General features: G+C 45.4%; 1 protein-coding gene across 1 annotated transcript in view; it reads left to right on the forward strand.

The window, feature by feature from the left end:
• The first annotated feature begins 2,783 nt into the window (after positions 1-2,783).
• The window catches only part of RCSD1 (RCSD domain containing 1), a 50,709-nt gene continuing 36,435 nt past the window's right edge, over positions 2,784-17,057 (forward strand). Inside the window, exon 1 of the mRNA XM_030581123.1 lies at positions 2,784-2,966. Coding sequence (XP_030436983.1) covers positions 2,961-2,966 — 6 coding nt within the window. The 5' untranslated portion in view covers positions 2,784-2,960. The remainder of the gene's footprint in view (positions 2,967-17,057) is intronic.

Here is a 17,057-nt window from a genome sequence, read left to right on the forward strand (position 1 = left end):
CAATCCAGCCCTGCAGACTCCCAGTACCCACAGCACTCCACCCACCATCCCTCTGCAGTTTGGCCCTGCTGAAGTACAGTACCCGGTGCACTGTGCTCCAGAACAGAAGGTTGGATATGATCCCTGGACATGCACAAATCTTTAACCATCCCGGGACCGCACCTCCTCCTGGGACCTTCCCTTCCCTTCCCCTTTCCCCTTCCCTCTTCGTGCTGATGTGTTTTTTTGTTTGATATTCTCCTTCGGTTGCTGTTTTTTAATAAAATAATTGTGTTGGTTTGAAAGCAATTTTTATTCTATAAATTGAAAGCAAACAGAGCCCTACAAAGCAATACACAGTTATCTTAAACCTTCATATTGCATCATCTGCACCAATCACAATCACCTCCTAGCATTACACTCCTGAGCATAGCAACAAATATTAGTGGCTTTCAGCTTCAGACTGCTGCCTCAGGCATTCCTGATCCTTATGGCTCCGTGCTGAGCCCCTCTAATAGCCCTGCTTTCTGACTGTTCAAATTCAGCCTCCAGGCACTGAGCCTCAGCGGTGCAGTCCTGAGTGAAGCTTTCACCCTTCCCTTCACAAATATTATGGAGTGTACAGCACGCGGCTATAAACATAGGAATATTGTCATGGTCCAAGTCCAACTTTCCATGTAGGCAGCGCCAGCGGTCTTTAAACAGCCAAAAGCATACTCAACAGTCATTCTGCCCTTGCTCAGCCTGTTGTTGAACCGCTCCTTGCTGCTGTCAAGTTGCCCCAGGTATGGCTTCATAAGCACGGCATTAAGGAAGAGGCGGGGTCTCCCAGGATCACAGTGTGCATTTCGACTTCCTCTATGGTGATTTTCTGGTCCGGCAAGAAAGTCCCTACTTGCAGCTTCTTGAACAGGACGGTGTTCCGAAATATGCATATGTCATGCACCTTTCCAGACCAGCCTGCGTTAATGTCTGTGAAATGGGGCCACGATGATCCACAATCGCCTAGAGAACCATTGAGAAATACCTCTTTCGATTAATGTATTCAGTGGCTAGGTGGTCTGGTGCCAGAATTGGAATATGCGTGCCATTTATCGCCCCTCCACAGCTAGGGAAACCCATTTGTGCAAAGCTATCCACAATGTCACGCACATTGCCCAGAGTCAGGGTCTTTTGGAGCAGGATGCGATTAAAGGCCCGGCACACTTCCATCAACATGAGTCCAATGGTCGACTCTCCCACTCCGAACTGGTTAGCGACCGATCGGTAGCAGTCTGGAGTAGCCAGCTTCCTCAATGCAATCGCCACATGCTTTTCCAGCAGCAGGGTAGTTCTCATTCTTGTGTCCTTGTGCCGCAGGGCTGGGGCAAGCTCATCCCACAGTCCTGTGAATGTGGCTTTCCTCATTCAAAAGTTTTGCAGCAACTGCTCATCATCCTAGACGTGCATGACGATGTGATCCCACCACTCAGTGCATGTTTCCCAAGCCCCAAAGAGGTGCTCTACTGTGGTCAGCACCTCTGTGAATGCCACAAGCAATCTTGTGTCATAGCTAGTACACATGGCGAGATCAATGTTACACTCCTCCTGCCTTTGTAGTTTAAGGAATAACTCCACTGCCACTTGTGACGTGTTAGTCAGAGCAAGCAGCATACTGGTCAACAGTTTGGAATCCACTCCTGCAGACTGAAGAGGCAGAGCGCGCTGTACGCAAACCATTGAAAGATGGCGCCAAACGTGGACAGAAGCACAGGGATTGCTGGGATGTGAAGCAATGCATCATGGGGCATTGGGACAGGACCCAGGATACCCCAGGACTCCCTATGCCTTTCCACAACTCTTAGCAGCAGAAGAGAAGGAGATGCTTGGTGGGATAGCTGCCCAGAGTGCACTGCTCTGAATACTGCTGCAAATGTGAACACACTATTGTGTGGGCAGCTGACAGTGTGAACACACAACAGTGGTTTCCCTTCAGTGCTCTCTGAGTGGCGCTGTAAGTGCCAGCGCTGTAACTCTGCCAGTGTAGACATACCCTAAATCCTGTGCATCTACCAAAAACAAAAACAGCTTTACCACCACAACTGTAGCTTTATTTGTCAGTGCTCAAGTCTTTACTGAGAAAAGTAGCACCCTGAATTAGCACATCTGGCTAAGTGGAAAAAAAGACTGGAAGTGGAAAAAGTCAATCCTGTTTCAGACTTAGCAATTTACATCTCCAGTTGGGACCATCTTTTTATTCTGTGTTTGTACAGTACCTACCACTGTGAAGCCTTCATCCTTACAAAATAATAATGATATGATATCTGCTCCTCTTATGTTCCCCATGCCCATCCCAAGTGTCAGTTAAAATCTTCTCACCTGCTACAGATTAAAAAGGTCAGAAGTTGAAAGAGGAGAAGAAAAAGACAGAAGGAACGGCTGCATCAAAAGGAAAAGAACCACAAATACAGCAAGAAGGAAAATTCTGCAGACCCAGAGAGGGAGAATAACGACAAACAGAGGAGGAGAAGAATGCAGATGTAGGGGGGAAAAGAAGAAGAAAGAAAAGAAAAAAAAAGAAAATTATGGTGGGACTATGGACAGAAGAGAAAAAAAGGGAGAGATACAGAGGAAATACACACTTAGTGCCCCCATGTTTGGGCAGAGCAGCAGAGTTTGCAACTAGCTTTCTCTTGAGCCCTGCACTCTGGGAAGGACAGTATCTGTTTAGATTTGTGTCTAAATTTAAACCCTGATTGCTTTGCCTCCCCCACCACTCCCCACCCTCCCTTCCTCTCAACCACCCTCCCTCCTTCCTTGTTCTCTAGTGCAGGGCTGCTCACTGGGCTCTGTCAGTTCTCAAGCTGAGCTGGGGCTTGGATATTATATTATACGCTGCTCAGCAGTGTGTTCTTACTCTGCTGAGCAGAAACTTTCCACAGCTAAGTGGGGAAAGGGTGGGGAAGAACGACTGTCCTGAGGACACCCTTCACTTGCAGGATATGGAGGTAAAAAATTTATTTCAGTAGCCGCGCGTTACTTTGCTGACTTGCTTGCCCCAGCAGTTCAGAATGAATTAGCTCCATCTTTACATGGCACTTTCCCACTAGGTGCAAGTAATAATTTCAATTTGCTGTATTAAGCTGTAAATGACCCCTTGGAACTTCATGCACAGAGTTATTCTAAAGTTGGGGGAGGGATAGAAGAAGAGAGCATGTGAATATAGGGGAGGAATGTGGAGTATCATTCACTTTTGAGCCTCTTCCCCTGAGTTGAAGAAGGCAGTAACCTTCAAGGGCCTGCATCATTTTGAAGCATGATTCAAACACTCAGTTATAAAATTGGGCACAGGAGGAGGAACTAGCTGATAGAGTTGAAACTTCAGGCTTCATTGGGGTAGTAGTAGCCATACATCTCAGCTGCCCCTTTGCAGGAATGTCTTTTATTTTAGACCCCAATGTTCCTTCTGTCCCTTGTGGATCTTGCAATCTCACTTTCATTGTCGAAATCAGAGCTTTTTGATTCAGGAAGCAGTGGACATAAGAAACCTTGTTTATGCAAAAAAAATTCATACCATATATTTAAGAATTTCTTGTACTTTTCATTGCACCCCCAATCTTGTCCCAGGGAACGCAGGGAGCATGGTCTGATGGTGGGAGTACAGAGATATGGGTCAAGATTCCAGAGTTTTATTCCAAACTCTGCCACTGACTTGCAGCATGACCGAGCACAGGGCTTCACCCCTCTGTGCCTGAGTTTCCAGTAATGCAAAATGGGGGTGATAGTGCTCCCCTTGCTCCCAGGGATGGTATGAGGCTGAATTCACTAGAGTTTTTAAAGCACTTTCAGAGCCTCAGATGAAAGTTGCCATAGAAGAGTAAAGTAGTATTTATTGTTATTAATTTGGGCATAGAATATAGAGAGATTTGAAGTTCTGACAATTCTAACAATGACAAAAGATTTTCTCATTCATTCCTCTGCAATTACAGATCTTGCTAAGTACCTTATTGTATTCTTTCTGGGGAAATAAGTTTTGCATTAGGCCCCAGTCCTAGTGGTGAAGTGGCTCTGAGCACAGGAGACACACAGCAAGAATAGGAACAGTGTTCCTTGGGCACCTCCATAATTTTTCTCTGAATATTTCCACTGTGCAGCTCACCTAGGGAGTTCTGATAACTCCCAGTTGCTAAACCAGCTCCTCTGCATGCTGGGATGCCCTAAAGGCACAGGTTAAAGAGCAGGCATCTTCAGTAGAAAGTCCTCAAAAGGCAGTCAGACCTTTGGTCACCCAGGTTTTATGTGTGGAGCAGAATCAAGCAGTGATCACACCAACTCAAGATGAGCCATGTTGCAGGGGTCACAAATTAAGTGGATTCCTATGGGGTTGTGGATTTGATAGAACCAAGCCTGGGTCATTAACTGTCCTTAAGTTACAGTTAGTTTTATCGACTTTCATTGTACAGCATCCTGTGATGTCTTCTGTCTGAGAAGGGGCTTTGTTGTTTGTCTCATAAGCAAAAGAAACAGACTAAAGGTTATCCAGGGGTGATTCTCAGCCTGCTAGAAAACTGAAAATGTATAAAGCCAGACACTCGTGAAATTCAGGGGCTAGTAGAAAATATAATATAAAAAGTACTTACTATGCAGGAAGTCACATGCTTACGGGCAGACTAATACTTAGAGCGGGAGCAGACATTAGGTCGCATCTAATCCATTCTCCACCAACACGGGACAATGTATTTTCTAGTGTTTCATGCAGTTGTGTTTTAAAAGTCACAAGAAATGTGGCTTCCACTTCCTTTGGGAGACACACAAAGCCTACTAGATCTCATTATCAGGAAGTTCTTCCTCAGATTTAATCTAAGATTTTCCTTCTCTTGATTTTTCCCATTACTCCTAGCTATCTACTTTTTACCACCATAAATTATTGTCCTGCCTACATTTGTACTTGGCTCCAACCATTTGTAGACCATCACATCTCCTTTTAGTTATTATATTTAACATTTAACAGCACCTTTCATCTTCAAAAACATTTTACAAATCATGAACTAAGTCTCTCAAACCACTGGAAGAGAAGTTAATATGGTACACAGGTATTAGGCCACATATGAAGCCAGTGGCAGAGGCAGGCTCAAAGACTCAGGAATTCCCAGGTCCCTTCTCAGTCTGCTTCTCCCTCATTAGAGCATTTCGCAGACAGCTGGGTCAGAATATAGTGGTAGATACAGACTTTTGTCTGCAAGATCCATGCTTTATGCATCGGTGCAACAGGAACAAGAAGTTCTGTCATTTTCCCCCTTTGCCAGGCAGTTTGCTTCAGTTGCAGAGTGCAGAGCAGTTATGTGCTCTGTAACTGGTATAATTGGCAAGCTTTTCACGCTAATGGGACAGATGATGATTACCAGCACTACAGAATGACATGGGCTATCTCCAGATGATTGCCATTTCCATCAGATCTCCAGAACCTTTAGAAGAAAAATAGCCAGGGCTCACTTGCCTTGTGTGGTTTTATTGCTGCTGTTTTTCTTTGTGTTTTGTAGCTAGAATCTTATCTAGTCTGCCATCAGGAACATATTGAGCATTTAGTTAGGTCAGCTGTTTTACAAACAAAGATGGGTTAGCACCCCAAGTAAGGGAGAATACAGCGAAGTCCAAGGTTGCCAGTTCCTATGGTTTTACTGTGAGTTTCATGATATTTTGTTTTTCTTAATGCCCTCGCTCCTGGAGTCAGGTTTAACCTAAAAATTTCATCTTTCATTTTTTAAAAATAAGCTTCTAGCCTTCATGGCTGAAGACCAAAGCTTGAAAGTGTGACTCCTAAAAGGCTCCACCTGCAGATTGCAAATAAAAAGAACTAAAATGTAAAACACTTGGGATTAGCAATACTGAAAGCCAAACTTCCCTCAGGAGAACATTCACTATATTTTCTCCCCAGGACCCACAGAATTGGGAGTAGGGGAAACATGCAGCCCTGTTAGTTTGTAATTACCTCAGAAGGTTTGGAGTTTGGTCTGAATAAGCAGCCTCAAGTTCAAATGCATTGTGGAACTGTAAGAGCCTCTGAACTTTATGAAACTCAGCTGGAAACCTTGTGAGATTAGGCCTCTTGTGGAACTACCTCCTACTGCTGGTTAAGTAGATTATTGTTATGGCATTTTCCCTGCCACCCTTATGCTGGAGACTGGTAGCACAGAGGCACGTGAAAGTTACAAATAAGGTAGGCGGAAGCAATCCAAGTCTCTGAGCTTCAGTTTGTTTTCTAGACTAAGGTGAAAAGTGGTTCTTATTTTCTCTGAACAGTGGGACTGCAGCTGACAACTTTATTTTGGGGACATTTACCTCTCCCTTCTCTGTATCCCTCAGCAGGTTTCATTTCTCCTCCTGTTGGTGTCTGTATTCCTATCTCCCTCCAGGAAGCTGACTCCTGATGGGTTCTCATTTTGCCAGGGAGGAGAGCAAAAAAGTACTCTGCTCCTTTGGTAGCTCATTTGGCCACTTCATTTCTGTGGCTACATGGCTGTGGTACTGAATGGGTTCCCTGTCCCACAGCCTGTGTTCTCTCTGCTTTGGGGCATCCTCCACAGGAGGCGTGTACAGGAGCTGCTGGGCTATGGGTTCTCACCTGATACAGGTGGGGCATTGAGTGTGAGAATGACATCAACTCCTTACTTCTGCTACTGCCACAAGAACCCATGGTGGCCTATACCCTAGTCCCAATAGGTGAGATAGTGGGGAGAAGCAGAGGAGTGAAAGGAAGATTCTCTCAGCCCTCTGTTCCCCTTTCCTCCCACATGAGCTGTCAGACTCATCATCAGAGTCCAACACAGTGGCTCCCTCTGAAGGGAATACAGACAGACTTACCTTCCTATTTAACAGCACATTCAGACAGACTGTGGCAGAGCATAGCACTGAGCTCTAGTCTACCATTACTATATTATACTAAAAATCCAGGGGACTAAAGCCCTCTCTCCAAGCCCAAACACCGCTGCAGAAGCAGTTATTCTGTCCCTACTAATAATTATTCAGCATCAGGTAGAGCAAGGACTTAAATGTGCGTTTCCTGCAGCTCAGGTGATAGCTCTAACCACTAGGCAATTGGTTATTCTGGCTGGTGGTACTCTCTTAGGGCATGTTTACATTTCAAAGTGGGGATGTAATTCCCAGCTCAGGAAGATATACCCATGCTAGCTCTTATCAAAGCTAGCATGCTAAAAATAAGAGCATAGCTACTGCGTGAGCAGCAGGAGGGGCTTGGCACCCTGAGTACGCTCTCGTCCGAGACATGAGGCATGTACCCAGGGTGGCTAGCTCAATTTTTTAGTGCAGGGTATTTAGTGCAGAGTATTTTTTAGTGCAGGGTGGCTAGTTCAGTTTTTTAGTGCACTAGCTCAATTAGAGCTAGCACAGGTACGTCTCCTTGAATTGGGAATTACAACCACGGCTCAAAGTGTAGACATACCCTAAAAGTCTCATTTTCATTCTGATGAGAAACTAAAGCAATTTTTTAAACCGCAGGGATTTTATTTTTCACGAAACAAAATTATTGTTTTCCAACCAGCCCCAGTATAATCCTATCAGCCTCCTGAGCCAAGGATTGGACAAGTCACTCTTCCCCAGCCCATCACCACTTTTTAATAGGCTGAAAGTGTTGTGGTTGAGCAGCATAGTACACTTTAGTGAGTGAGTACATCAGCTCACCACATTCCAGGCACCTGTGTGTCTGGAGAGTGGAGAAGGGGAAAAGTCAGCTTGCTTTATACATACTGTTCATGTGGGTCTAGGAAATCCTGTTACCCTTCCTCATGGAAGTGATGGGATCAGTGCTAAGTAGGGCATCAGCCTGTAATTTTGTCAAATAGTGCAAAATTATTTCCCCTTGGATGATCCTGTGTGTGCAAGTCACAATACCAATGATAGTTGGGGGAAGGCGTGCGTGTGTGTGTGAGATCCTGTGTTCTTGCTTCACAATTCCAATGACAGTTGAGTGCATGAGGCAGTGGGGGAGGAGGTTTGAACTACCAGCCCTGCAATCTGGGATCTCCAGCAATAATAAAGACTGTGTATGCAGAATGTAAGAGTCTATTCTAATGACAGGGCCAGCTCACTCTCTCGCAGCTGCCTTAGCTCTGCAGAGTGAAAGCTTGTTCTGGTCTGTCAAGTCAGCAGATGTGACTTGAGGACAACCACATTCAGCACTGAGATGATGGGAGATCTTCCATTTACTGCAATGTGAACACTGCCTGCTTAAGCTAGGGTGGAATTTGGTCCACAGGGAGCATGTATATTGTTTAAGAAGGGCTATTTTTACTTAGTTACTTGGGTTATATTACTGAGTCATTATTTAGTCTCATCTTTCGGCTATTAGTCCAGGGCCTTCCAAAGTCAATCAATGCAGGGCTCAACTGATCCACCAGCTAGGAGCCTCATCCAAGGAATGCTTTTACGTTAACAATTTTCCAGCCTATATCTTTGTAAAATCTTATTGCCAGCACAGGCAACATAGAGATGCAATAATACTGCCAGCAGGAATTGCAACAGGGTTATCTTTCCTGATATTGTCAACTAAATAGAACTGGACCAAATTATTTTCACTTACATGCATATAGCTTCACTGAAAGGATTTAATGGGTGTAATGGAGCAGAATTTGGCCCTTGGTAAATATACTATAAAATAGCTATGGGTGTCCTCTACTGAACAAAGGAAGAGGTTTCTCCAGCTTTAGCTTCATGGCAGTCTTTACAATTGGAAGGAAGTGCACTGATGTTGTACAAGGTAATTCCATGGTGGTACTTGTCCTTTGGACAATAGTCTCCAGTTTTAGAACTATTGTTCTAAGTAGCAACAAAAATGCTGTTTAAGTAACAACATTATGGTTCTTGATCAGAGCATGTCTTGTTACAAGCTACTCTCTGGTTGTCCTTGTCATTGACTAACAGGTGCTGAAAAAGGTAACTCAGTGGCTATGCTGGCCACAACATGTGGGCTGTTCGAGATAATACCATAGTTGCCTTTGCAACACAATTTGTTTAATATTAGTACTTTGATTTCCTTGGATTAAAGGTGATCTAGATGGGCAAAGTGCTTTCTAAACAGAGTGGATCACACACTGTCCCCACACTGTGAAATGGCTAAGACTCTCAACTGCTGTAAAGGCGTCGAGGCATATCTCCTCTCATTCGAAAGGACTGTTCAGCGTGAGGCATGGCCCCAGGAGCAGTGGGGCAGCATTCTCACCCCTTTTTTGTGTGGAGAGGCCCAGAAGGCCGACTTTGACTTGCCAGCCACAGACGTCACTGACTATACCCGGCCGAAGGGAGAGATCCTAGCACAGTCAGGGATGATGGCCGCGGTACGAACCCAAAGGTTCCATGAGTGGAAATACCAGGAGAACAAACCTCTGAGGTCCTAGCTATTCGACCTCATGCACCTCGCGCGGAAGTGGTTACAGCCCAGGGTGTGCAGCCTGGAGGAGATTTTGGAGACCCTGGTCATGGACCATTACATGCGGGGACTGCCACCAGATATCCGCAAATGGGTAGGCCAGAACGATCCGTCCACCTACAACAAGATGATCATGCTGGTAGAAAGGTGGATGACAGCCAGGGAATTGACCCAACTACCCAAGGAAGGCCCCTTTCGAAGCAAGCACCCAACCCCAACCCTGGAAGGGTGGGCAGCGAAACCCCTGGGGAGTCCTAGGTGGAAGAAGGAGGGAGCTGAAAACCAGCAGGAACCCCAGAAGGTCAGGAATGGCCTGAGTTGGGGGAACCCTAGGACTAAACCCCCTAACCCATGTGATGGGGGAATGACTAGAAGTAATTATAGATGTTCTGCATGTGGGGAGTGGGGACACACAGCAGCACAGTGTCCCAGCACCTATGAGCCTATGCAATGTAACCTGAGGGATTGGGAGGTCCCATGCTCCTTTTTCCACCTCACAGGGGTTGCATTAGCCCTGCATAACTACACCAGGCTGGTGAGGATAAACGGAGCAGAGACTACAGTGCTTGTGGACTCTGAGAGTGCTATCATCTTCATATTGGGTAAGCTGGTAAACACCTAGCAGTGACGTGCATGCATGGAGCCATTACCCCACCATCCCGGTGGAGATAGAGGTTCAGGGGAACCCCACTGAGGTGACAGTGGGCATAGTTCCTAAACTCTCATATATTGTAGTCATTGGGAGGGACTATCCAGGGTTTGATAATTTACTCCCCCTGGAGAGGCTGGAGGGAGGTGGGGACCCTGAGGGCAGTGACTCGTCGCCAGGGGAACGTCAACCCCTGATGTTTGTTTGCTGAGATTTCTTATGATCTGTTCTCATCTCCCTAAAAGACCTGGAAGACAAAAAAAAAAAAAAGAAAGGAAGGCCTTGGGAACCTGGATCCTGACCCAGGGCCATAAGACTGCCTTAGTAGGCAGATGGACATGAGCAGCCAACAGAGAAACTACCACCACGGAAGGTGAGCTGGAGGCCGGCCGCAGCCGTGACGGCAGCAAGCCTATGGAAGAAGGAGAAGACAGCCCTGGGAGCTTGGGCAGATTAGTCCCAGGAGAAAGACTGTCAGGTTGGTCCAGGCAGAGGACCTCAGATATGATAACGCCAGGAAAAAGATGGCCGAGATAGATGGGATACCCGTGGATGGGAAGGTCTGGAGTCCAGGACCTCACTTTACAGGGTGGTGCCAATGCAGGAGCAAGAGGTACAACAACTTCTGGTGTCACGAAAGCATCAAAAAGCCATATGTGACTGGTTGAATCACAGAAACTCCCTTGGGAACTGTCAGCTGATGTTCCAAGACTACTTCTGCTCCTGCTTTCCCTGCCAGCTTGGGACCCCAGCACCCTGTCTTGCTGAGCCAGACATGCCTGTTTGCTCCAGCAAAGACCCAGGGTCTGAATTACTTGCCCCAAATCTGCAGACTTAACTGAAAGTAGCTTACAGAAGTGTTCTTGTCTCTTACACTCAGATGCCCAACTCCCAATAGGGTCTAAACCCAAATAAATCTGTTTTACACTGTATAAAGCTTATACAAGATAAACTCATGAATTGTTAGCCCTCTATAACACTGATAGAGAGATATGCACAGCTGTTTCTCCCCCTGCCCCTCTCCCACCCAGGTTTTAATACATACTCTGGGTTAATTAATAAGTAAAGAGTAATTTTATTGAATACAGAAAGTAGGATTTAAGTGGTTCCAAGTAGTAACAGACAGAACAAAGTGAATTACTAAGTAAAATAAAATAGAATACACATGTCTATGTCTAAGAAACTGAATACAAATAAAATCTCACTCAATAAGCTTCCTAGTACAGACTGGTCTCCTTCTAATCTGGGTCCAGCAATCACTCACACCCTCTGTAGTTACTGTCCTTTGTTCCAGTTCCTTTCAGATATCCTTGGGGGTGGAGAGGCTCTCTCTTTAAACAGCTTTAAACAGCTGAAGACAAAATGGAGGGGTCTCCCAGGGGGTTAATGGACTCTCTCTCTTGGGTGGGTGGAGACCCCCTCCTATGCAAAGTCCAGGTCCAAGATGGAGTTTTGGAGTCACATGGGCAAGCCATGTGTCCATGCATGACTCAGTTTTTACCAGCCAAGCCACATTCCTGGGAAGGCTCAGATGTGGATTGTCATCTTCAAGTTAATTGTTGGATTAAATGGTTTTTGATTGGGCACTTTTCTCAAGAAGCTGACAAAATGCCCTACTGGGCTAGTTAAAATCAAGCCAGTACACAGTCAATATTCATAACTTATACAAAAATGATACATGGATACAAATAGGATGAATACATTCAGTAGATCATGACCTTTACATAGACATGTTACATGGCATATGTAGCCTAAAACATATTCCAGTTATGTCATATATATACATTCATAAGCATATTCCATAAAGCCTTATGGGGGGCACCGTCACACCATATTGAGCCTTGCCCACAATCACCTGTTTGGAGGACACCTAGGGGTAGAGAAAACCCAGGCATGGATCCTGAGGAGGTTCTTCTGGCCAGGAATACATGAACAAGTCTGGCAATACTGCACCTCTTGTTCAGAGTGTCAACTACATAGCCCTCGCCCACACTTGCGGGCCCCTTTGATACCTCTTCCAATAATAGAGGTACCATTGAATGCATAGCCATGGATCTGGTAGGGCCCCTAGAGAAGACAGCTCAGGACCACCAACATGTGCATGTTGTACTGGACTATGTAACCCAGTACCCAGAAGCTGTTCCCCTACGCAACACAGCTTCCAAGACAATAGCTAAGGAGCTAGTACAGATGTTTGCCCGTCTTGGGCTACCCAAAGAGATATTGACTGATCAAGGGACACCTTTCATGTCCAAGCTGATGAAAGATCTCTGTTCGTTGCTCCATGTATAATCCCTATGGACCTCTGTATACCACCCACAAACAGATGGCTTTGTGGAAAGATTCAGTAGGACTCTCAAGGCCATGATCAGGAAAGTGCTGAGCCGGGATGGGAAAGACTGGGATACCCTATTGCCTTACCTCATGTTTGTCATCAGGGAGGTCCCACAAGCCTCCACAGGTTTCTCTCCATTCGAACTACTATACGGGTGCCACCCTGGGGCATATTGGATATAGCCAAAGAAGCCTGGAAAGAGCAGCCAAATCCCAGAAGAAACATAGTCAAGCATGTACTGCAGATGAGGGCTCATATAGCCCAAGTTACATCCATTTAGAGAGAGCACAGGAGACCCAATGAACCCATTTAACCACCAAGCAAAGCTTCGATAGTCCCAACCAGGGGATCAGGTGCTGGTACCCACAGCAGAAAGTAAACTGTTGTCCCAGTGGCAGGGACCCTACGAAGTGATCGAAGCCATGGGGGAGGTGAACTATAAGATGTGGCAGCCAGGCCACCGGAAACCGGAGTAAATTTACAACATCAATCTTCTAAAACCTTGGCATGATCGAGAGACATGCTTAGTCATCCTTCCCCTTGCTTACATGAGCAAGTGAGGATATCAGCCGACTTGATGCCGATCCAAAAGATCAAGGCAGCTGACATGATTAATCGCAACCGAGATGTGTTCTCTATGAAACCAGTGCAGATGACTGAGACCTATCAGCATATCCACACGATCCCCGGAGCCAAGCTAATATTGAGACCCTACCGAATCCCAGCAGCCAAAAGAGAAGAGATGAAGGTCGAAGTAAAGAAAATGTTAGAATTGGGGTTATTGAAGAATCTTATAGTCAGTAGTCCAGTCCAATCATTCTAGTGCCTAAACCTAACAGTACCACGAGATTCTGTAATGACTTTCACCAACTGAATGAAGTATCCCAATTCAATGCATACCCCATACCATGCATCGACAAACTGATTGACCGACTGGGTAGTGCCAAATTCTTGACTACACTGGATCTGACTAAAGGTATTGACAGATTCCTCTGACCAAAGAAGCTAAAGAGAAGACAGTGTTCTCCGCCCCGGAGGGGCTAGTCCAGTACACCGTCCTCCCTTTTGGGCTACATGGGGCACCAGCCATATTCCAGTGCTTCATGGATAAGGTGCTGCACCCCCATAGTAGTTATGCAGCCGCATACCTCAATGATATCATCATCCATCTGCCAGACTGGGGAACCTACTTGGAGAAAGCTGAAGCAGTACTGCGCATCTTAAGGCAGGCTGGCCTCACCGCTTATCCTGCTAAATGCACCATAGGGCAAGTCCCCTAATGGACCTGGTAAAGGTCCGAGGTCCAGACATGGTGAAGTGGACCGACGCAGCAGAGGGGGCGTTCACATACCTTCAGACAGCCCTCTGTAATGATCCCATACTCATAGTCCCGGACTTTAACAAGGAATTTATTTTACAAACAGATGCTTCCGAGGTGGGGTTGGGAGCTATTCTATCACAAATGGTGGAAGAAGAGGAACACCTGATCCTTTACCCAAGCAGAACGATGCTCCCAAGAAAACAGAAATACGCAGTAGTCGAGAGAGAATGCCTTGCTGTCAAATGGGCCATGGAGACATTGTATTATTATTTCTTAGGACAGAGATTTACTCTTGTGACGGACCATGCACCTCTCCAGTTGATGCAGCGGAATAAGAAAAAGAATGCAGGGGTCACCAGGTGGTTCTTATCTCTCCAGCTGCTTCAGTTCTGTACACAGCACAGGGCTGGATGCCACCATGACAATGCTGATGGTCTGTCATGAGCACACTGCCTAGTGTTCCAAATTGCCTAACTTTATGGTGTTCAGCCTGGTGTGTGTGGGGGGGAGAGTATGTGATGGGGCAAGGCTAGATGGCTATAGGAAAGTAATGGGAGACAGATATATTAGCCCAAGGCTAAACTAATCCCTGTTACCAGGGTAAGCAAATGGCAGTTGTTCCAGGTCAATTAAGACACCTAGGACCAATTAAGATCCTTCCAGAAAGCAGTGGAAATAGCTAGGTTGATTGGGACACCTGAAGCCAATCAGGGTCTGGCTGAAACTAGTTAAAAGCCTCCCAGTGAGTCAGGTAGGTGGGCGTGTGTGTCAGGAGTGGTAGGAGGAAGCTGTGCTGCTGGAGAAACTGGGCAGTACAAATCCTATCAGGCACAAGGAAGGAGGCCCTGAGGTAATGGGGAGACAGGGAATTGTACCTGTCCTGTTTCAAAGTCAGCTACCAAGGGCTGCTGCTCTTAGGGTCCCTGGGCTGGAACCCAGAGTAGAGGGTTCCCTCCCTTTTCTCCCCCATCCTCCCCATTACTGATTAATCACAGAGACTGTGCAAGCGAGGGTTGCTTCTTCCCACCTCCCTTGCTGGCTTATGATGAAAATGGCTCAGTAGGCTGTGACCCTTGCCCCTAGAGAAAGAAGGACTATGCAGAAGGTCACAGTGAGTCTCTGAGGCTAACATAATCTGCCTGGAAGCGTGGGACCCACTGAGACAAGGTCAGAGCTTTGTCTCACACTTTAACTAATTCCTTACCCTCCTTACACCTGTCAGTTATTAGAAGGATTCTTCAAGAGTCCAAAATTGCTTCACCTTCTCCAAACTGTGCCTGGGGCATCACCTGTACCAGAACTATGCTTCTTAAGGCAGGAAACTCATCTATACATTTGTACAGGACTGAGCACACCAATACTTGATCAATACAGTTATACAAGTGTACTGGATTGCTGCTTTCAGTTCTGGAAGCCTCAGCATCAGGAAGATGTAAACAAAATGTAGGGTGTACAGAGAAGAGCATCAAAATGTAAAGGACAAGAAAAATTGACTTATGAGAATGGAATTAAGTCACTTGGCCAAATGGTAAGAGGGAAAGTGATAACTGCCTAAATATATTTGAAGGCTGTAGATCTCATGGTAAGGAATAATTTAGTTTACTGAAACAGCAGTAATGCAATGAAATTAAGGAAGTTGTTGGCTTAATAGCAACAAAGTTTTCTCGCAGCAAAATCTATTATGTTTTGGAATAGTTATCCAAGTGCAATGGAAGCCCCATCCCTTGGGACATTTTAAAATAGATTGGACAAAGCACTGGAAAAAGAGACTGTCAGGAGCTATTTTGAATTGAGTTGGAGCAACAGCATCAAGTAGGGGTCTGATCCTGCAAGCTTCCATGGACCCGGGTACACTTCCAAGTTGGTCAGCTTAACTACATTGCTCAGGGCTGTGAAAATCTTCATGCCCTGTGTGTTGTAGCTAAGATGACCTAAACCATGGAGTAGACACTGCTAGGTCAGAATTCTTCTGTCAGCCTATCTACGACCTCTCAAAGAAATAGATTTACTCAGGTGATGGAAGAGCCCCTGTGAAGTTAGTGGCTGCTCTGCCCACGATTGGCTTGTAGGAACAGTCCTCAGAGGACCTAGCTGGTGTGATTAGATGATTGCCAGTATCTATGACTTCATCCTGCTCCCTCAGATTGTTAAAGACTTGGAAACTCCCACATATAGGAAATATAACTCAGAAAAGAAACATGTACAAAGTTTACAAAAGCCTGGGAACTCTTTATTGCCTATGCAAAAAGATCAAGTATTACTCTGTCTTCCTTTTTTCAACTGCTTTCCATAACAGCAATCTTTGTAGGTTACCAAGCTCTTGAAATGTCTTCTGGCTGGATGTCATGTTTACTTTAATGAAAATGAATTTTCCCCCCCCTTGAGTTTATGTTCTAGGTTTCCCTGGAATTTCAAACCTTTAGTCTTGCTGTTATTAGTCTGTGTTTGACTTGTGAAACACACAGTGTAATAGTTGGGTTTTTTTTATACTCTATTTAAAAAAAAAAAAAGAATAAGTGGCTAATCCAACAGGTCCCAGAGTAATAAAGACCCACCCTGTAAAGAACACAATCTCTTCCGAAGTCTTTTTCCCCTGTAGGGTAGGGGGGTTGTCAATGCAAACCTCCACTCAAGTTCAAGCTATTCACTCAATAATTATAACAGTGTTCAGAAAAACAGGAAGAAAAGTGAGAAGGCCCCTGCATCACTGAACAGAGCTGAGTGGGAGGTAGCAGAACACATGATGATAATATACAAAACCTTCACTAGTACGGAATGGAAACAGCATCTTTACTGCAGTCCCACACCAGAGCCGAAGTATCATGAAATCATAGAAATGCAGGGCTGGAAGGGATCTCAAGAAGTCATCTAGTCCACTTCCCTGTGCTGTGACAGGACGAAGTAAACCTAGACCATCCCTGATAGGTGTCTGTCCAACCTGTTTTTAAAAACTTCCAAGGATGGGGATTCCCAAACCTCCCTTGGAAGCCTAATCCAGAGTTTATCTATCCTTATAGTTAGAATTTTTTTTCTAATATATAACCTATATTTTCCTTGCTGCAGATTAAGCCCATTCCTTCTTGTCCTCTCTTCAGTGGACATGGAGAACAATTGATGATAGTCCTCTTTATAACACTCCTCAGCATATCCAAAGATGTTATCAGGTCACCCCTTACCCCATCCTTCTTTTGTCAGTGTTAAATATACCAGTTTTTTTAACCATTCCCCATAGGTCAGGTTTTCTAAATACTAGATCATTTTTGTTGCTCTCCTCTGGACTCTCTCCCATTTGTCCACATCTTACCTAAAGTGTGATGCCCAGAACTGAACACAGTACTCCAGCTGAGGCCTC

This window comes from Gopherus evgoodei, chromosome 1, assembly GCF_007399415.2.
Source record: "Gopherus evgoodei ecotype Sinaloan lineage chromosome 1, rGopEvg1_v1.p, whole genome shotgun sequence".
NCBI lineage: Eukaryota > Metazoa > Chordata > Testudines > Testudinidae > Gopherus > Gopherus evgoodei.